The following is a 22481-nucleotide window of genomic DNA, read 5'->3' as shown; positions in this document are numbered from 1 at the left end:
GAATCGGAAGCAGAACAGCCAGGACTCCAACAGATATTCCAGTATGGGATGCTGGTATCACAGGCTGTGGTTTAATCCACTGAGCCACGCTGCCAGCCACAAGGTTTATTCTTTAAACATTGCTTTTGTACCTTATAACTCACTTTAGCAAAGCCCCAGGTTGTCAGAGCTATAAACTTGAATTTCATAAATAATTTAGAGTCCAAGTCTTAGTAATATATAAATAAAGACTGCATGAATATCTATTCAGAGACACAGAGAAATCTCAGTATTGCATTTTCTGGATACTTTAAGTCTGAAGTCCAGAGTGAGATTAGAAAATAGTTTGTTTTCCAGATTGACAGGAAATGTTAGCACAGCACTTAATTTGTGAGGTTGAACCCAGTGAGAGTTTTCTGGTTTGTTAATGATTAAAATTAATGGTAATGAACAACTGTTATATGTATCTTCATCTGTTCACCTAGATTTTTTTTTTCTATTTGAAAATCTTCTATGACCAAGCATATGAATAGTTGAACCCAACTCAATATAGTATTTTTTAAGCCTATGATTAGTCATAGAAAAACTTGGCAGAGGAGCTGGCACTGTAGTATAGTTGGCTGAGCCTGCGCGTGCAGTGCCAACACCCCATATGGGCGCTGGTTAATGTCCCGGCTGCTCCACTTCTGATCCAGCTCTCTGCTATGGTCTGGGAAAGCAGTAGAAGATGGCCCAAGTGCTTGAACCCTGCACCTGCATGGGAGACTGGAAGAAACTCCTGGCTCCTGGCTTCAGATTGGCCCAGCTCTGGCCATTGCAGCCATTTGGGGAGTAAACCAGGGGATACAAGACCTCTTTCTCTGTCTCTCCCTCTCTCTGTCTGTAACTCTACCTCTCAAATAAATAAATCTTAAAAAGCTTGGCAGATTTTGATATACATTTTTTGAATCCTCAGTTGTTGAGAAATATGAGCATATATAACAATTGAGTATGTGAATGATATTTTAGAGATATTCTTCCATCTAGCAGACATATGTATAAATTTTAATACTCAAGTACATAATCAAAATTTATGAATTTATTTTTATTGGTAACCGTTTTAGTTATGACTCAAGTACAAATTATATGAATGATTTGTTTATATTTTTGAACAATGATTGTCCAAATTACACTGTTTTTACATGTGAGATTAACTGGGAAGCTTAAAATTATGTAATTATTTAGATTGGGCCTCAATACACAAAATTCAGCCTGTTAGGATGATACCTAATGATGTTAGTTATAAAACAGCATCTGTGAATAGGTGGATAATACTAACTGGTCTATTAATTCTTATAAGATGAATAACTGAGAAAATACACTTTTTCCAAAAGTCTCAGTCAAGCCAAATGTTAGATGCAAGGCCCTTAGTAAATTCAGAATTGATTTTCAAAGTTCCGTCTGAGTTCTTTCTCTGCCATGTGAAGACACAGTGAGAAGGTGGTTTATCTGTAAGCCAAGGAGAGGGCCCTTAGCAGACACCAAACCCTGCTGGAACTTAGTCTTGGACTTTTCAGCCTCTGGAACCATGACAAAATTTGTTTTTTAAGCCACACTTCCTCTCTTTCTCTCTCTCATACACACACACACACCAAAACTCAACACAAGGTCATCAGATTTATTAAAAAGTTAACTTGGGCTTTAAGACTTAAACAGAGCAGATGGCATTTATTCAGTAATATATGAAAATATCTACCCTAACAGGTAAATATTGGGAAGATGGATTCACCCATTGAAAAGTGGAATCTAATAATTGGCAACTTGGCTTTAAAGCAGGTAAGTAGTACACATATTTGTTTACAGATCTTGGGCTTATGGACCTTGGGTCCATAAGAATGATATAAATTGAGTACTCTGAAGTCTACCATTATTTCAGTATCTTGAAAAAGTGATGAAATGATACTCATGACCTCTGAAAGTTACTCTTTTTTTTTTTTTTTTGGACAGAGTTAGTGAGAGAGACAGACAGAGAGGTCTTCCTTTTTCCGTTGGTTCACTCCCCAAGTGGCCGCTGCGAGCTGGCATGTTGCGGACCGCACGCTGTGCCGATTGGAAGCCAGAAGCCAGGTGCTTCCTCCTGGTCTCCCATGCGGGTGCAGGGCCCAAGCACTTGGGCCATCCTCCACTGCCCTCCCGGGCCACAGCAGAGAGCTGGACTGGAAGAGGAGCAACCAGGACAGAATCCAGTGCCCCGAATGGGACTAGAACCCGATGTGCCGGCACCACAGGCGGAGGATTAGCCTAGTGAGCCGCGGCGCTGGCTGAAAGTTACTCTTAACTAGAAATTGATTGAGTTCTTCCAAATAGGAAAAATATAGAAAATATAAAAAAGCAAAACATTTTCTATCATAGATTTGTAATAAAGGCAGAATTTGTGTTAGTGTCTGTAAAAGTAAATATATGACACTTCATTGTTTGGGTGCTATTTTTCTCCTTTGATTTTTTTTATAAATATATCATCTGCCTAACTGAGCTTTTTCCTGTATATTTTGATCAGCCATTTGTCTGAGATTTCTTTAAATTTTTAATGTTATTAGTCTTAACATAAATGGATGCATTAAAGTACCCATTATGTATGTAGTAAGCCAGAGATTTTGTATAATCTATGGCTATTCCTAGTCTTAGGTGAGTATCTTTTCTTCCTTTCCCCCTACTCTTTCTGTCTTCAAGACAGAAGACTGCAGTTAACCTAGGCATTTTCTAGCTAGTATGAGATTAGGGGATGCACACTAATTTTAACGTTGAGCAGGATAAGAGTTGGAGGTGACTGGGGATTCACTGAATCTGGTTTTACCATATCTTTTTCTGCCTCATACCTTCAAGGATGTATGAAGAACAGGGAATCCAAGCCGCCCCTTGAGGACAGAACTGGTGCCAGCTAGTGAGGCAGCATTAGTTGGAGCCCAGTTAGTAGTAGAAAAAGGCAAGAAGAAAAGAAGGTAGAGGAGTATGGGTAAGGCTGAAGGAAGAGATTGTTCTCTCCCTGAGTCTTCCCTGCTGAAACTTGTGAGGCAGTAGATGAGTGTGGACAGGGGACAGAGCTAGGTTGACACAAGGCTTCTTTGCCGGGAGACTGGCTGTGAGGTTGGAGGTGGAGAGGGTGGAAAGGACAGAGGAGGCTCATGCTCTCACTTGCTGGAGGGGGTGTACTCTTTGGGGTATTAATTTGGGTCCCAAGCTGATTACCTGTCAAGGGTTTCTTCACTATTTTACAGAATAGCTGCTGGGGCCAGTGTATAATTTGTCAAATAAAGCAAAGTGCACAGTTCCATCTGAGGAACTGTTACCTTACCACAAGGGGTATGCCCTGCACCAGTATCTCCCATTAACCCCCCAGCCACTACTTGAACCCAGACTTTGCTTTCTCTTGGGTACCGTTATTTTTCAAGCAGTCATCTTTTTGTAGGTTTACAGAATAGGAGTTCCTCATCTCAGCTGTGTGCTTTTGTTTCCTTAGAAACACACACTCACACTGCGATACCTGCAGCAGTTCCCTAGCCTTGTGTTAGAGTGTCAAACCAGAAAAGACTTGGAATCACAGTATTAGAATTTATATTATTAATTTTACTACTTTAAGGTACTATTATTTTGTTATTTATTAACCAATATAAAAATGCTGAATTATTTTAACAACCACTACAGTTGCAGTGGTGCTTATAGCTTGAATCTGAGCTCTGAATCTGTGGGTGACATCAACAAGAGCTCTAATAAGTGGTTGAGAACTATGATTTAGCATATAGAACGAATGAATATGTGAATCTGGGTTATCTGGACTGTCTGTTTCTGTCTGTCCCTTTAATGTGCCATATGGCAAAGTCAAACTTATTCGGGAATTTTTCACTCAGAGCACTTGATTCCAGTTTGTGGATTGGCTTCTGTGAGTCTGTGAACACCAAGAAATTGTATTCAAAACATGAGTGCTTCTGTAGCCCTGGAGAACTGTATTCTGTAGAGTTTTCACCAGGTTGCCAAAGGGTCCACGTGGCGAACGCAGTGAAGAATCAGCAGAATAAATGATTCCCTTAGGGGTTCTTTTAGTTCTGACATTGTGTTCGTCTGATTCCTAGAGTTATTTGTAGTTTTTTGAGTGTTGCTTTGTGTTAGCACATGAGAAACGCTTTGAGATTTAAATTCATTACATAAATGTATAAAGCTTGTTAATATCACTGCCATCTTACAGATTAGAAACTGTAGGTTTTTTTCTTTCCTTTTTAAAAGTTTATTTATTTATTTTTTTATTTGAAAGAGAAAGAGAGAGAGATACAGAGGGAGGTCTTCTACCCACTGGTTCATTCCCCAAATGGCCCAGTGGTCGGGGCTGGGCCATACCAGGCCTAAGCTGGGAGCCAGGAGCTTCCTCCTCGTCTCCCATGTGGGTGCAGGGCCCAAGGACTTGAGACATCCTCTGCTGTTTTCACAGGCCGTTAGCAAGGAGTTGGATTGGAAGTGGAGCAGCCGGGACTGGAACTGGTGCCCATATAGAATGTGGGTGCTGCAGACAGTGGCTCAGCCTGCTATACCACAGTGCCTGTGTTGAAACTGAAAAATTTTTTAAAAAGATTTATTTATTTATTTGAAAGTCAGAGCTACACAGAGAAGGAGAGGCAGAGAGAGAGAGAGAGATATCTTCCATCTGATGGTTCACTCCCCAATTGGCTGAAGAGCTGGAGCTGCGCTGATCCGAAAGGCAGGAGCTAGGAGCTTCCTCCGGGTCTCCTATGCGGCTGCAGGGGCCCGCGCACTTGAGCCATCTTTTACTGCTTTCCCAGGCATAGTAGAGAGCTGGATCACAAGGTGAGCAGCTGGGTTTCGAACCGGCACCCATATAGGATGCTGGCGCTTCAGGCCAGGATGTTAACCTGCTGCACCACAGCACCAGCCCTGAAACTGAAAGTTTTTAAAACATTAATCACCATAGTGATTGCTTGTGAGGCTATTTTTGAAATATCTGTCTTTCCTGAGGACCAAGAACTCTATGAGAAGAGGGACTAAATCTGTTTCGATTGCTGTTGTAGTCCAATACTAAACATAACATCTTGTATGTGATAGAGTCTAAATAAGTGCTAGTTGAATGAATGGATCTAAATAACTTGCCATAGGATTAAGTGGTAGAACCTATCATTTGACTATAAAATCCAATCTCTTGTTCACACTGTTTTTGAATCAAATTGCAGATAAGTGGATTGGGTGCTTTTCAGGCTGAAGGTATTGTTTTCTTTGGTGTGGATCAGACCATTGAAACCATTTGGGGTGCTTATTAAAAACAGATTCCTTGATCCCATTTTATGCCTGTTGCCACCAGATCAGGTCAGTTGGAGAACCTACTGTCTTAGGAAATATTAAAAAAATATAGTAGCTTCTTTCAGAGGTAAAGCAGCTCACTTACCATATGCAGTATTTCTTCTGTGTTCTTGTATGCAATGTTTATATAAGCAAAAACCTTTCAAGTATGTTTTTTAAATTAATAATTCAGTTGGATTTTATAAAAAAAAATTTAGGTGCAGGCAACAGTCGTTGGTTTTCTAGCAGCTGTGGCCGCAATTATACTGGGCTGGATTCCAGAAGGAAAATACTACCTTGATCATTCCATACTTCTGTGCTCCAGCAGCGTGGCAACTGCCTTCATCGCATCTCTCCTGCAGGGTAAGTGGATTTGTAAATACCTATGGTCTTGTACTTTTAAGTGATTTGTTTCTTGAGATGATTTAAAAAAAAAATACTTATTCATTATGAAAAGAACAGAAAAAACTTACCCACAAACTTTAAAAATAACTGAATTATTTTGATGCTTTTAAAACTTATAAGCATTAGCATAGAACAGTCTTTCTGCAGTGGTCTCCTGACCTTAGGCTCTCTGGTATAGCTGCCAAATAAGATCAGGAAATAGCTTAGACATTCATTTCTGTGAGTTAAATTACTGGAAAAACTCCCTTTTGGAAATTACATAGGGGATTTCCTGGCTTGTCACTTGAGTTAACAACAAGTGTTCTAGGAATTCTGGGTTTTAAAGATAGTCCCTCAGTTAAAATTTGCTTAAGTCCAGATTTCAAAGAGATTCTTTACTTTTTCTGTAGCAATAAAAATACAATCTTAAGACAGCATATTGTTGGCTATAGAATTTTAAAGAGTCTAAATGTTTTAAAAATTAACTGCATTAGAGCTTTTCAGTTGGTGCTGCTTCTTCTTTATTTTAAAGATTTATTTATTTATTTGAAAGGCAGAGTTAGAGAGAAAGGGGAGATAAAGAGAGAGAAAGATATCTTCCATCCACTGGTTCACTCCCCAAATGGCTGCAATAGACAGAGCTGGACTGATCTGAAGCCAGGAGCCAGGAGCTTCTTCTACATCTCTTAGGTGGGTGCAGGGGCCCAAGCACTTGGGCCATTCTTGACTGCTTTCCCGGGCTATCAGCAGGGAGTTGGATCGGAAGTGGAGAGTGGAGCAGCCTAGACTTGAGCTGGTGCCCATATGGGATACTGATATTGCAGGCAGCGGCTCTACCTGCTATGCCACAGCTCCAGCCCTGGGTTATTCTTTATTGTATTTATTTATTAGTATGTGTTTTACAGTAGAGAATTAACTTAATATAGGATTGTACCGTAAAGGCTTGAAAGTCTAATGTTGGGTGATCATACACTGAAGCTGACTTTTTAAGATAGGTCCTGGGAATTCAGGGAGTCTTAATAAAATTAAGACTTCCAAAAATATTTTCAAGCATTTCATGTAAGTACTTAAATAGTATCAGGGGTAGTTTTTGTTTTTATATAAAATTATTAGATTTGAATGGCATTAACACTGCCTACACAAGAATGAAGTTAAGCTACTGAAAAATTATATTTCTGGTTAAAAAATAGTTTTAACATCAGCACTTTTTTCATTGGGTTCATTTGATTTTGTTTTCTTTCAGATTTTGTTTCATTTAGAAAATGTTAATATTTTACAGTTTAACAACTATTTGAAATGTCTAGTATTTTCAAAACTCAGAGTTTTAAAAAGCTCAGATTTAAAAACATTTATTTAAAGCTTCTTGCTTTAAATAATGCATATTCTAATTTTATGATAACTTGATACTATTATGCAAAGTAGATACTATCTGCCACATTTTGTAGGTTAGAATATTGACTAAGACAGGTAAGAGGATTGTCCAGTTTCAGCATCTTGTCAGCTTCAGAATGAGAATTAAAATCCAAGTTTCCCGACTCCCAGCTCCTTGTACTATACCATGATGTATGCAACACTTTTTTTTTCAAAGATTTATCTTATTTTTTGAACGGCATAATTAGAGGGAGAGATGGAAAGAGATCTTAAATCTGCTGGTTCATTCCCTAAATGGCTGCAACAGCCAGGGCTGGGCCAGACCAAAGCCAGAAACCTGAAACTCCATTTGAATCTCCCACGTGAATGCAGGGGCCTAAGGACTTGAGTCATCTTCCCCTGCCTTCCCAGGTGCATTAGCAGTGAGCTGGATCAGAAACAGAGCAGCTGGGACTTGAACAGGCACCCAGTATGGGATGCTAGTGTTGCAGGCAGTGGCTTAACCTGCTGTACCACAATGCCAACAGCCATCAAAACTTTTTTTTGTTTTTCTGTTGTAAAGATAGAGATGGCACTGTATCACAAGAGAACTTCCCATATAGATCTTCTTTTTTTTTTTTTTTTGGCAGGCAGAGTGGACAGTGAGAGAGAGAGACAGAGAGAAAGGTCTTCCTTTTGCCGTTGGTTCACCCTCCAATGGCCGCCGCGGAGTTGATCCGATGGCAGGAGCCAGGTGCTTCTCCTGGTCTCCCATAGGGTGCAGGGCCCAAGCACTTGGGCCATCCTCCACTGCCCTCCTGGGCCACAGCAGAGAGCTGTCCTGGAAGAGGGGCAACCGGGACAGAATCCGGCGCCCCGACCGGGACTAGAACCCGGTATGCCGGCGCCGCAAGGCAGAGGATTAGCCTAGTGAGCCGCGGTGCCGGCCATATAGATCTTTAAATGTGCTGATTTTGGAAAAAATATGCAGCAAATCACATCTTGTCTGATTGTTGAATAATACATTCCTAAAACTTTTCTGCTATTGCTATTTTTCCTTTTTACAATGATATATGTGAAAGTAAGTTCAGTGATTGAAAAAAACTGCAAAGTATAAGATATGAGGCATTGTTTGAGGACAAAAATTCTAGTTTTTAAAAATTTTTACTTGAGGTGGGCACTGTGAAATAGTGGGTAAAGCTGCCACTTGCAGTGCCAGTATACCACATGGGCACCAGTTCAAGTCCTAGCTGCTCTACTTCTGATCCGGCTCCCTGCTAATGTGCCCGGGAAAACAACAAAAGGTAGCCCAAGTACTTGGGTTCCTGCACCATGTGGGAGACCTGGAGGAAGCTCCTGGCTCCTGGCTTCGGCCTGGCCCAGTCCTGGCTGCTGCAGTCATTTAGGGAATGAACCAGTGGATGGAAGATATTTTCTCTCTATCTCACTCTGTGCCTCTGTGTCTGCCCCCTCCCCTGCCTCTGTTCTGCCTCTCTCAGTAACTCTGCCTTTCAAATAGATAAAGCTAAAAAAAAGAAAAGAAAAAAGTTTTGACTTCATGGGGCAGTATTAAAAGCACTGACTAGAGTCATACAAGCTATGCACTTACGCAAACATTTAAACCCTATCCCAGAACCTTGCTATCATTATCCATAAAATGAACATGCAGGAATAAAAAGTTATTTTTACTCTAAAAATTCCATACTGATATATAGTTAATACATAAATAAACTAAACATTTTAGATTTTCTCTGTCCTGCATTCCCTTAATGTGTTAGCATGGGAAAATCTATACAATTATGTTTTAATGTAAATGTTGATTTTTCTCCCATTTGTAGGATTCAATGGTAATTTAAGTGCAAGTACATAGTCACATTTTGCTCTGTTTTTGTCTGTTTATAGATAGAAGCTTTGGGTTAAAAGAGTATCTTCAACAAAGACTATTTCTTGTGTACTGGCTTTTAGTGTTCAAAATTTAATTACTTCCTGCTTCTTAGTATCTCAACACTTTAAATAATAAATGCAAGCATTTCTAGCTACCATATGTGAACAAATCTGTTTCTGTTGGTGATCTTCCTATACATGACTCAGCTTTCTTTAGTATTTTATACTTCATTTAGGTTTAAAGGTAAAATCTTTGGGTTTAATACACACAAATCTGATTAGATTTGAGACACCTATGTTACTAAATTTGAAATTTCAGATTTATTGTAACTTTTACAATACTTTTCAGATATCTAAAAACATCATTGAATTTTTCAAATCTCTTATGAGTCCTTTGGAATTTGGTGAAAACCATTTTGCCTGGGCATAAAATGTTTTGTTTGCTTTTGTCAACTCACTAAAACATTCTAACTAGAACTGATAGGCTGTTCGTCTGTCCTACATATTTTGGCATTTAGGGAATTGCTTTTCTTTAAATCATAGCACAAAAAGTAATGAACATTCTTTCTTCCAGGAATAATAATGGTTGGGGTTATCGTTGGTTCAAAGAAGACTGGTATCAATCCTGATAATGTTGCTACACCCATTGCAGCTAGTTTTGGTGACCTTATAACTCTGGCCATATTAGCTTGGATAAGTCAAGGCTTGTATTCCTGTCTTGGTAAGTTGACTTGAAACCAAATATAATGTCTTACTCAGAGTTTCTTTAAATAAATATTGTAGGGATGCCATGAATCATGGTGACCTTCATTTCATCTGTGTTAGCACTGTTGTTGAGCTGATTAGAATAACTGTTATTTGTTTTACACATACTATGTGTTATGGTTCTTAAATGTTTTTTCTCTTAGAGAATTTAAAACTATACAATCTCTAATTCTAATTGTATGCTACCCAAAATTACTTAACTAATTTGAGAGGATTGAATATAGATCTGTCTTATTCTAGGATTTCTGCCCTTGGTTCTAAAAGTGTAGCTAGCTGGAAGACCACCTATACTTTTCTGTTGTATATGTTGAACAGTTGTCCCAAAATGGAAGACTAGTGGTACTTGAGATTTACCAATGGGATGTTTTTCCTAACAGAAATCCACACCAGTAATTATCCTCCTGGCAATTAACAGAAAGAAAAAAAAACATGAAAATTAGTCTGAATGCTTTATGAAGTAGGAATCATCCTGTAAACATAATTCCTAATGAACAAGGCAGAGTATTTATAAAATCGGGTGAATTGTTTTAATGTGGACTTGCACCCAGGACTATTGTCCATGGTAAATTAATAAGATTTCTGAGCATTTGTTAAATGCTAAATATTGGTTGTGGTTTTTTTTTATTTTTTTAGATGCCAGAAAAAATTAGGAAATGAACAGAAAGCAACATTAATACAAGAAAAAAAATAGTTTATAAGGCAAGCCAGAGGCAAACATTTATTCACGTATCCTCATGTATTTTTCATGGGTTCTATACAGATTTGCTTCTTTAAACTAATTGGACTCTAGTTTTATTTTAAAATATACCACCAGATATATGTTCTCGAATGAAAGAAAGGGCTTTAACCTACCACAGGTGATGATTTTCTTTGACTTTTGGAGATATGAAAGGAAGCTTCATTTAATATATAAAATTACCTTAAATTATTTAATGAGTACGTAAAAATATTCAGTAAAACTTGAAGTAAATATTCAAGGAAAACGTTGTCATTTAGAAGACAAAGATGCATCCACTTGAAGTAATGTAAAGGCAATAGATGATCAGTGGCCTACACGTATGATCTTGTTCCCATAGGTGTTGACTTTTGTTGTGCAATATACAAGGAGGAATATATGTTCAGGTACACTCAGGGTGATGCTAAAGTCTCTTGTCTCCCACTCAAAAGATGCACGGAAAATGAGAATTATGCTATTAAAGGAATGACAAAATCTGCTCTGATTTATATTGTTGGGGTGACAAATTGGTCATTTTTTTTCTTCTCTGAATTATCGTACGATTTAGAAATAAATGCTGAAGTTGGGGGTTGAAATACTAACTTATGGCTGTTGTAAGAGAATGTGGCTTAATATTCTTTTCCTACTCTATGAGGGTATTAAACTTTCCCACCCACTCTTAGGCAGTTGGACAACTTGTAGTGTTCATCCCATGGGAAAGACCTGTATTGGAGAAGGGAGGCTGGTATCAGTAGATCTTTGGATCTTCAAAGAGAAAGCCAGTAAGGGCCTGAGTTAGGCATGCCCAATGCCCCTTTCTTTAGGCTTGCCAATTAGTTAAGTGTCTCCCACTTCAAAGAGGAGGTAAGAGGGGAGAAGAGTAGAAGAGGACGAAGGGTTTCTTTTCAAGATGACTAAGACAGAAATTCTATGGGACTACCCAGGAAAAGTTGAGAGTGAGAGTAAGGCTGGAGGATTGGCAGTAATTATGGGATGGTTTCCCCAATACTGCATACCTGAAAAAGAAAGGCATAGTGTTTGCAGGCTTGTATACTTAAAGTGCTACTAAGTAATTTATAACACATTTCTCAGCTATCAGGGTGTCTCATCCCTTGAAAAAAAAGTGGTGCAGCCGGGGCTGTGGTGTAGTGGGTGATAGTGGGTAAAGCCACCGTTTGTAGTGCTGGCATCCCATCTGGGCACCGGTTGGAGTCGATGCTCCACTTCAATCCAGCTCTTTGCTATGGCCTAGGAAAGCAGTGGAAGATGGCCCAAGTCTTTGGGCCCCTGCACCCATGTGGGAGACCCAGAGGCAGCTCCTGGCTCCTGGCTTCGGGTCTGCTCAGCTCTGGCTGTTGTGGCCATTTGGGGAGTGAGCTGGCGGATGGAAGATCTCTGTCTCTTTCTGCCTCTGCTTCTGCCTCTCTGTAGCTCTGCCTTTCAAATAAATAAATGAATCTTACAAAACAAAACAAAACAAAGTGGTGATAAAGATTCTTTTCTTGGCCAAACTTTAGTTAGACTGCTGAACTTTCTCCTAGGCTCATCTGTTCCCTTCCTTATAAAAACCAGTTTTAGCAAAGGAACCCTGCTGAGCCAGTTCAGTCCCAACAGCCCCTCCACCCCACCCCCACCTACCTGGTTACCTTTGATCTCTGATCAGCTTCTTCATCCTCTACCATCTCCTAGGTGATGTCTGATCACCTTGGCCTGTCTTGAGCAGGAATCCAAGCTGTTTTAATTACTGTTATGCTTTGAAATTAGGTATTGTGTTGCTTCCAGCTCTATTTTTCTTGCTTAGGATTGCTTTAGCTATTTTTTTTAATTCCCTATGAATTTTAGGATTGTTTTTCTAACCTTGTAAAGAATGCCATTGGTATTTTGATAGGGATTGCATTGAATCTGTAGATTGCTTTAGTTAGTATAGACATTTTGATGATATTGATTCTTCCAATCAGTGAGCAAAGAATATCTTTCCATTTTTTTCTGTCCTTGGTGATTTCTTTCATCAGTGTTTGATAATTTTCATTGTAGAGATTTTTCTTTAGTTAAACTTATTCCTAAATGTTTGCTTTTTTGTATGGCTATTGTGAATGGGCTTTCTGTCTTGATTTCTCTTTCTGTGAGTTCATCATTAGCATATCAAAAAGCTACTGTTTTTTTGTATGTTTATTTTATTACCTGTAACTTTATTGAATTGGTTTATCAATTCAACAGCTTTTTTGATGGACTGTTTAGGTTTTTCCATTTACTACATATATTATGTCATCTACAAACATGGATAATTTGATTTCCTCTTTTCCAATTTTGATATCCTTTATTTCTTTTGCCACCCTAATTGCTGTTGCTAAAACTTCCAGTACTTTATCAAGTGAATAAAGTGGTGAAAGTGGACATATTTGTCTTGTGCTAGATCTGAGGGGAAATGCTTTTGGTTTTTTTCTCCATTCAGTATGACACTGGCTGTTGGTTTATGATATATAGCCTTTATAATTTTGAGTAATGTTCCTTCCATACCTAATTTGTGGAGAGATTTTATCATGAAGGGGTGTTGAATTTTAGCAGATGCTTTCTCTGCATCTATTGAAATGACCATGTGGTTTTTCTTCTTCATTCCATTGATGTGATTTATGGTGTTTATAGATTTGTGAATGTTGAATCACTCTTGTATTTCTGGAGTAAATCGCACTTGATCGTGGTGAATGATCTTTTTGATGTGGTTTTGGATTTGACGTGCTACTGTTTTGTTGAGAATCTTTGCATCTGTGTTCATTAAGAATATAAGTCTGTAGTTTGTGTGTGTGTGTGTGTAATGTCTTTATCTGGTTTTGGTATCAAAGTAATGCTGGCCTCATAAAAACAGTTTGACAGAGTTCTATCCTATTCAATATTTTGGAATAGTTTGAAGAGTATTAGAGTTACTTCCTCTTTGAATGTTTTGTAGCATTCAATAGTAAAGCAACCAGGTTCTGAACTTTTCCTTGATGGAACACTTGTCATTACTGCTTCAATCTCATTGCTTGTTATGGGTATGTTTAGGTTGTCTATATCTTCTTGAACTGATCTTGGAAGGTTATATGAATCTAGGAATTTAACCATTTCTTTGAGGTTTTCCATTTTTTTGGCATATAGTTCTTCGTAGTAGTTTCTTATGATCCTTTGTATTTCAGTGGTATCAGTTGTAATGTTTCCTTTTTTCATCTCTAATTTTATTTGCTTGCATTTTTTCTTCTATTTTAATTTGTTAATTTGGCTAGAGGTTATGTATTTTGTTTATCTTCTCAAAAAACCAATACTTTGTTTTGTTGATGTTTTGTGTTACCTTTTAGTTTCAATTTCATTGATTTCTGCTCTAATCCTTATTATTTGTTGCCTCCTGCTGATTTCAGGTTTGATTTGTTCTTGTTTTTCTAAGTGTTCAAGATGCATCATTATATCTTTAAGACATTTCTCTTTTTTAAATATAAGCACTAAGCTATAAACTTCCCTCTTAATACTGCTTTTGGTGTATCACACAGGTTTTTTTTTTTTTTTAAAGATTCATTTATTTATTTTAAGAGCAGAGTTACAGAGAGGCAAAAGGAGGGAGGGAGAGAGGGAGAGTGAGAGAGAGGAAGAGAGAGGTCTTCCATCTGCAGGTTTGCTGCCCAGATGGCTGCAATGGCCAGAGAAACCAGGAGCCAGGAGCTTCCTCCTGGTCCCCTAAACAGGTACAGGGGTCCAAGGGCTCAGACCATCTTATACTGCTTTCCCAGGCCATAGCAGAGAGCTGGGTTGGAAGTGGAGAAGCTGGGACTCGAACCAGCGTTCATATGGAATACTGGCAGTGCAGGTGGCTGCTTTACCCCACAGGTTTTTATATGTTGTGTTTTCATTTTCATGTATTTCAAAAAAGTTTTTGATTTCCTTTTTAATTTCTTCAGTGGTCCTTTTTAATTTCTTCAGTGACATGCTGTTTAATTTCCAAGTATTGATGAATGTCCTATTCTTGTTGATTTTTCATTTTGTTCCTTTATCATCTGAGAAGATACATATTATGATTTCAGTCTTTTTAAATTTGTTGAGATTTGATTTGTGGGCTAATATGTGGTCTATCCTAGAAAACGATCCATGTGCTGGTGAGAGTAATGTGTATTCTGTAGCTCTTTGGTGAAATGGCCTATAACCGTTTGTTAGGTGCATTTGCTCTATAGTATGTTTCAGCTCTGATGCATCTGTATTGATTTTTTTGGTCTGGATAATCTGTTCATTGATGAGAGTGAGGTGTTCATGAAATAACACCTTGATAGCAGGGACTCCATTTTGGAGAACCTGAGACTCCATTCTGGTAAGATGCCCCCCCCCCCCCCCGAAATGCTGGTCTGAAACTATGATCTAAAACAGTTAGACAATAGCAGTCTACTACATTCACATTTGGCAGAGCATAGAAACCCCCTAGCATGATCGCTCAAGCTTGGAAGTGGATAGGTTGCACCTGGGTTAATGATAAAAATGTAATTTGTCTATGTCCTCCATATGATTAAAACTAATACCTGGATTAATGTCAGGATTATAATTAAGATTGTTAGGATTGTAACTGGTATTGTCAAGATTACGATTGATACCAGTTTCGCATAGGTTTTAGGTCAGCTTGACCCCGGTAACCATATATCCTGCCCCCCCCCCAATCCTAGCAACCATGTATTCCCCTCCCAATTTTGCGGTTTTTGCCTTTATAAACCCTGTTGCTTTGGGCTTCAGGGTCGAGAGTTCTTTAGGGCATGAGCCCACTCTCCACCGCCGGCAGTAAAGGAGCATCAGATTTTTTTTTTTTTTTTTTTTTTTTTTTTTTGACAGGCAGAGTGGACAGTGAGAGAGAGAGACAGAGAGAAAGGTCTTCCTTTGCCGTTGGTTCACCCTCCAATGGCCGCCGCGGCCGGCGCGCTGCGGCCGGCGCACCGCGCTGATCCGATGGCAGGAGCCAGGAGCCAGGTGCTTTTCCTGGTCTCCCATGGGGTGCAGGGCCCAAGCACCTGGGCCATCCTCCACTGCACTCCCTAGCCACAGCAGAGGGCTGGCCTGGAAGAGGGGCAACCGGGACAGAATCCGGCGCCCCGACCGGGACTAGAACCCGGTGTGCCGGCGCCGCTAGGCGGAGGATTAGCCTAGTGAGCCGCGGCGCCGGCCAAGGAGCATCAGATTTTTATCCATGTGTGGTGCTGCTTTGTTTATACTCGCTCAGGTAAAACATTCATGTCATGCACTGTTATTTTATTGGAGTCTGTCTCTCCCTTTAGGTCTAATAGTATTTTCTGTATGTATTTGGGTGGTCTTGTGTGCATATACATTTATGCTTGTTATGTCTTCTTGCTGAATGGAACCTTTTATGAAAATATAATGTCCTTCTTTATCTCTTTTTATAGTTTTTGATTTAAAGTCTGTTTTACCTGTTATCAAGATGGCTTTTGGTTTCCTTTTGCTTGGTATATCTTTTTCCAACCCTTCACTTTGAGTTTGTATGTATTTTTGTGAAGTGAGTTTCTTGTTGGTGGTATACAGGAGATCATGGTTTTTTATCCATTCAGCCAACCAAAGTCTTTTGGTAGGTGAATTTAATCCATTTACAGTCAAGGTTAGTATTGATAGGTAAGAACTAAGACCTGTCAGTTGATTGGGTACTGAGTCTACCTGCTCTGTTAATGAATTTGGTGATGTCATGTGTTTTCATGACGTTTACTTCTAGTGCAGACTGCGTTTCAGAATTTCTTGTAAGGCTGGTCTGGTGGTGGTGATTTCACTCTGTTTTTGCTTATCTGGAACAAATTTTATTTCTCCTTCAACTTTTAAGGATAGCTTTGTGGGATATGATATTCTTGGTTGGAATTTTTTTCTTTTAAGACTTTGAATATATCATCCCAGTCTCTTCTGGCTTATAGGGTTTCCGCTGAGAAGCCTTATGTTAATCTGATTGGTTTTCCCTTATATGTAACTTGACCCTTTTCACTTCGTATCTTTAGGATTCTCTGTTTGTCTTTAACTTTTTTTTTTTTTTTTATTTGACAGGTAGAGTTGTAGACAGTGAGAGAGAGAGACAAAGAGAAAGGTCTTCCTTCCGTTGGTTCACCCCCCTAAATGGCCGCTATGGCCGGCGCTGTGCCGATCCAAAGCCAGGAGCCAGGCGCTTCCTTCTGGTCTCCCACGCAGGTGCGGGGGCCCAAGCAATTGGGCCATCCTCCACTGCACTCCCGGGCCACAGCAGAGAGCTAGAGTGGAAGAGGAGCAACCGGGACTAGAACCCGGCGCCCATATGGGATGCTGGGGCCACAGGCGGAGGATTAATTAAGTGAGCCACGGCGCTGGCCCCTGCCTTTTACTTTTGACAACTTGATGATGCTATGCCTCAGAGAAGACTTTTCTTGGTTGAGTCTGCTTCAAGAAATTAGAGCTTCGTGTGTCTGGATGTCATATCTCTTTCAAGATCTGAGAAATTTTCAACTGTTATTTCATTTAGCAGGTTGTCAATGCCTTTTTCCTTCTCTTTTCTTTCAGGAATGCCTCTAATATGAATATTTGGTCGTTTAACCTATATTTTACATAGACTTTCTTCATTCTTTTTAATTATTTTCTCTTTATTTTTTGTCTGGGCTGTTTCAAAATTCTTGTCCTGGAGGTCAGAAATTCTTTCCTCCACTTGAACTATTCTGCTATTAAGGCTCTCAATTGTATTTTTTATTTCACTGATGGAAGATTTCATCTCCAAAATTTCTGTTTCTTATTGAATTCTCTCTCCTTAGTAATATTTTCATTCATGTCACTCATTGATTTCCTCATTTCTTTAATCTATTGGTATGTTCATTTTTTTAAAAAAAATTATTTATGTTTTTGAGAGGCAGAGTTACAGAGAGAGAGAGAGAGACAGAAAGAATGGTCTTCCATCCACTGGTTCACTCCCCAGATGGCTGCAACGGCTGGAGCTGGGCTGGTCATAAGCCATGAACTTCTTCTGGGTCTCCTGGGTGCAGGATCCCCAGCACTTGGGCCATCTTCCACTGCTTTCCCAGGCCATTAGCAGGGAATTGGATTGGAAGTGGAGCAGCTGGGACTGGAACCAGTGTCCATATGGAATGCCAGTGTCACAGGTGGAGGCTTAACTTATGCCACAGTATTCTCTTGCATCTCATTGAGTTTCCTTACAATCATTGTTCTGGTTTCAATATCTGTCATTTCATAGATTTTCTCTAGTTCAGGATTCAATTCTGGAGGAGTATTGTGTTCTCTTGGAGCCGTCATGCTACCTTGTTTCTTCATGTCTGCTGTGTCCCTGTGTTGACATCTGCCCATCTGGTATATTTGTCCCTTCTTCTTCACTTGATCTTCGCCAAAAGGCCGATAAGTGAAGTCCCTTCTTCTTTATGGAAGTAGGTTTTATTTGAACAGATTTATGGTTTAGCTGGAATACAAGGTATCACTTGGCTTGTTGCTTTGCCTTTGGTTCTGGGTGAGCTCAGCAGCATAGTCTTTGTGTGATTTCTTTCTTCTTTTTTTTGAATTTCTTTTGTCTTAATGTCTATAGGTGACACAGTGGCCTAGTCTGCTGCAGTTCATAGGGATAGAAGTGTGGCTTTGAGAGGAATAAGTGTTTCTTGGGTGTGTATCTTTGGCCCACAGGGAGTTCAGCGTCAGTCTCCCTGGTGAATGTGATAGCCAGGGCCTTGTCCTTGACACTGAGGGAGACAGGGGTGGCTGTCCCCTTGTCCTGCTGGCAAGCCTGAGTGATGCTGGGGCTGGTGGCCCCAACGGCTGTGGTTCTAGGACTGTGTGACGTTGAGGGACCCTTCCTCAGGTGGCCCCAATGGCAGTGGTTCTAGGACTGTGTGACGTTGAGGGACCCTTCCTCAGGTGGCCCCAATGGCAGTGGTTCTAGGACTGTGTGACATTGAGGGACCCTTCCTCAGGTCTTGCTAGGAGGGTCCAACTGGTGCTGTGGCTATGACATCAACTGCCCTATGCCTGGGACTAGGGGATATGAACTGGGCCTGTTCCAGTCCTGCAGGGTGACTACAAGGCATACAGGAGATTTTACTCTGGAGGGCACAAGTCCAGAGAGGTGGAATGCAGGTAGATTCTTCCTTATTTGCACCCCAGGTCTTCCAGTACCACTGAGAAATTTAAAATGAATTGTTACAGTCCTGGTGTTGCAGGGTTAGCGCAGTCATTATTCAGATATCCCAGGGTGGGGGTGGAAGTAGATTGTTTTTTTTTAAATGGGCTGCTTTTGGTGTTAGCTCCCAGAAGCTAAAGTGAGTCCCCTTGCTTACATAGAGATGTGAGCATAGGTCTGGTGCTGATTCCCCAGTTACAGGATGCAGGGGATCTGTCCTTTGCCCCACAAGTTGCCCTGACTGTGGTGCTGCGTGACTTTCTGCTGCAGAATATGGTGCTCTCTGGGCTTGGGGGAGAGGAAAGAAGCAAGTTGGCTTCCCTGCTCCAGCTCAGCAGTTGCTTAGACCCTAGTCAGGTCTCCCTCCAGGCTGAGGTAAAAGTAGGTGACTAGAATTTCCTCTCAGCTAAAACTCCAAGTGATGGAATGCATGGTGATTTAAGATGGAGGCTGACAACCAGCAACTAAACTGTCAGCATTTTGAGTGTGATATAGTGAATAGTTTAATTGGATCAATAAATAAAAAGGTAAAATGGAATGTTAGATCACTGACCATAATTTTGAAAAATAATATTGACTATTGCTTAGAATTTTTCTAGGTTTTTATATTATGAAAGTTGGCTCAAAGTAATTCAAAATGAATTCATTAAAATAGGATCTTTTATATTTGATCTGTATCATTTTTTCCTCTAAAGATATATTTAGTGACCAAGGGATATCACTACAGAATTATTCCATAATGCATGTAACAGTTATAGGTGAAGTGTCCTGTGTTTGGGTTGCTAAAGCATCTACCTTGTGAGCACTAGGGGGCCTCATAAGATCAGGAGAGAATGCCACATATTTTTCTTATGAATACAAAGATTAGGAATAGGCACATTTGAATTTCAAGACCCCATTCACCCTGCTGAGAAGCTTAGCTCTTGGAAACGAAGTTTAATTCCTGAACTATAGAAAATACTTAGTCTTTAGAGATAAAAAAGAAAAAAGATTTCATGGTACCTGTAAGGTTTGGTTCCAGAGGTCATGGCTCTCAAAAACCTAGGCATTAAGAAAAATCTGATGGGGGCTATTCATCAAGAGGATATAACAGTTGTAAATATGTCTGTACCCAATATCAGATCACCTAAAGCAATTATTAATAGATCTGAAAGGAGAAATAGATAACAATAGAATAGTAGTTGGGGACTAAAGTGCCTCACTTTCAATAACTGGTTGATCATCCAGACACAAAATCAATAAGAAAACATGGATGTTAAACTGCACTTTAGACTGAATGGCCTCACAGACATAAACAAACCTTCCTGTCCACAGCAGAATACACATTCTTCTCAAGATCACTTGTTGCGTTCTCCAGGAGAGTTCTTCTATTAAGCCACAAAACAAGTCTTTTTTTTTTTTTTTTTTTTTTTTTTTTTTTTTTTTTTTTTTTTGACAGGCAGAGTGGACAGTGAGAGAGAGAGACAGAGAGAGAAAGGTCTTCCTTTGCCGTTGGTTCACCCTCCAATGGCCGCCGCTGCAGCCGGCGCACCGCGCTGATCCGATGGCAGGAGCCAGGAGCCAGGTGCTTTTCCTGGTCTCCCATGGGGTGCAGGGCCCAAGCACCTGGGCCATCCTCCACTGCACTCCCTGGCCATAGCAGAGAGCTGGCCTGGAAGAGGGGCAACCGGGACAGAATCCGGCGCCCCAACCGGGACTAGAACCCGGTGTGCCGGCGCCGCAAGGTGGAGGATTAGCCTATTGAGCCACGGCGCCGGCTAAAACAAGTCTTAACAATGTAAGATTGAAATCATATCAAGTATCTTTTCTGACTGCATAGATGAAATTAGAAATCAATAACAGGGGGCCGGCGCTGTGGTGCAGTGGGTTAAAGCCCTGGCCTGAAGTGCTGGCATCCCATATGGGTGACAGTTCTAGGCGCGGTTGCTCCTCTTCAGGTCCAGCTCTCTGCTATGGCCTGGGAAAGCAGTCGAGGATGGCCCAAGTCCTTCGGTCCCTGCACCCACGTGGGAGACCCGGAAGAAGCTCCTGGCTCCTGGCTTCGGATCAGCGCAGCTGCAGCCGTTGCGGCCATTTGGGGAGTGAACCAATGGAAGGAAGACCTCTCTCTCTGTCTCTACCTCTCTCTGTAACTCTGTTTTTCAAATAATAAAAAAAAAAAATCTTTAAAAAAATGAAATCAATAACAGAAGAAAAAATGTAAAACTCACCAATATGTGGAAATTAAACAACTCAGTCCTGAACAACCAGTGGGTCAAAGAAGAAATCAAAAGGCAAACTAAATCTCAAGTTAGCAGGAGGAAGGAAGGAAATAATAAAGATCAGAGCAGAAGTAGAGAATAGAAAAACTACAGACTAAACCAACAAAGCTAAGAGGCTTCAAAATTTATGAATAAACAAATTTGACAGAACATTAGACTAGGAAAAAAGGGAGAATAGTCAAATATATAAAATGAGAAATGAAAGTAGATTACAATGGATGTCTCAGAAATAAAAAAGATCATAAGGGACTCTATGAAGTTATATGCCAACAAATTAGATAGCCTACAGGAAATGAATAAATTCCTAGAAATATGTTACTACCAAGATTGAATCAGGAAGAAATAGAAAATCTGAATAGGCCATTAATAGAGATTGATGTAGTAATTAAAATACCCAGTACCAGATGGATGAATTCTGCCAGTCAACAAATTAATACCAATACTTCTTAAACATTCCCCTCCCCCCCGAAAAAAAATAAAACTTGAGGGAATACTGCCTAAATCATTTTATGAGGCCAGAGTCACCCTGAGACCAAAGCCAGACAAATACATACAAGGAAATGAAGCTAGAATCTCTGATGAACGTAGCTGTAAGAGTCTTCAGTGAAATAATAGTAACTCATGTTTAACAATATATTAAAGATTATACTTTGAGACCAACTGGGATTTTTTTTTTTTTTTTTTTTTTTTTTTTTTTTTTTTTGACAGGCAGTGTGGACAGTGAGAGGGAGAGAGACAGAGAGAAAGGTCTTCCTTTGCCGTTGGTTCACCCTCCAATGGCCGCCGCAGCCGGCGCGCTTCGGCCGGCGCACCGCACTGATCCGATGGCAGGAGCCAGGTACTTATCCTGGTCTCCCATGGGGTGCAGGGCCCAAGCACTTGGGCCATCCTCCACTGAACTCCCGGGCCACAGCAGAGAGCTGGCCTGGAAGAGGGGCAACCAGGACAGAATCCGGCGCCCCGAACGGAACTAGAACCCTGTGTGCCTGTGCCGCAAGGCGGAGAATTAGCCTAGTGAACCGTGGCACCGGCCACCCTTGTGCTTTTTATTCCAGGAAAACTCACCAGTTTACCAATAGCAATATCTAGCTATGGATTCTTTGCTTTCTAATGTCATTGCCCTTCCCCCAGTCTAGCCTCTCCTTCCCATCAAGGCCAGTGAGAGGCCTTCTCATTTTTAAAAGCTGATTTTGTAGATTTTTCTAATCTTTTGTGATCTTTTCTCCTCTGAATTCCTATAGCATTTTTTAATGCTTCTCATATGATATTCTTTAATTTTGGCCAATCATTATAGCTTTTTGTGTAAATGTAGTACCAGAGTATAGCTCTCTTGAGGACAAAACTGTGGGGTGTTTTTTCCCCTTTATTTCTTTATTTTAAAAAATTTCTTTATAGCAATCTAGTACCATGGTGGGTGTTTAATAAATTACACTTTACCAAATGCTTTCTTCCTTCTGAAAGTGCTCTAATGAATGTCATGAGAAGTTATTCAGGAAGTGTTTTAGTATGCATAGAAAACCGAAGATAGGTAACCTTCTGAATGATTTTGACACAATGGTGATATAATAGATTATAATAACAAAAAAGTCCTTTTGATGAAGATGTAGTACTGAGAAAATAATTGCCTTGACAGAAGGTATCTAGAGATTCCATCACTACAGAAAAATTTAAAATGGCAACATAC

The 22481-nt window shown here is 40.1% G+C and overlaps 1 protein-coding gene across 13 annotated transcripts in view; it reads left to right on the top strand.

Annotated features, from left to right (window-relative positions):
- Window positions 1–22481, top strand: part of SLC41A2 (solute carrier family 41 member 2) — a 147364-nt gene that overhangs the window by 53984 nt on the left and 70899 nt on the right. For 12 of the 13 annotated variants that reach the window (XM_089308908.1, XM_051846057.3, XM_089308910.1 and 9 more), the window contains 3 exons: window positions 1723–1794; window positions 5517–5661; window positions 9491–9637. In XM_089308908.1, the coding sequence (XP_089165034.1) occupies window positions 1723–1794; window positions 5517–5661; window positions 9491–9637 (364 nt within the window). The remainder of the gene's footprint in view (window positions 1–1722; window positions 1795–5516; window positions 5662–9490; window positions 9638–22481) is intronic. The other variant, XM_089308914.1, reaches the window with a different exon arrangement.

The sequence above is a fragment of the Oryctolagus cuniculus genome, chromosome 11, assembly GCF_051225735.1.
Source record: "Oryctolagus cuniculus isolate XC-2025 breed Fujian yellow rabbit chromosome 11, ASM5122573v1, whole genome shotgun sequence".
NCBI classification, from domain to species: domain Eukaryota; kingdom Metazoa; phylum Chordata; class Mammalia; order Lagomorpha; family Leporidae; genus Oryctolagus; species Oryctolagus cuniculus.
Note: the sequence above shows the minus strand (reverse complement) of the source record. Positions and strands in the feature narration are given on the sequence as shown.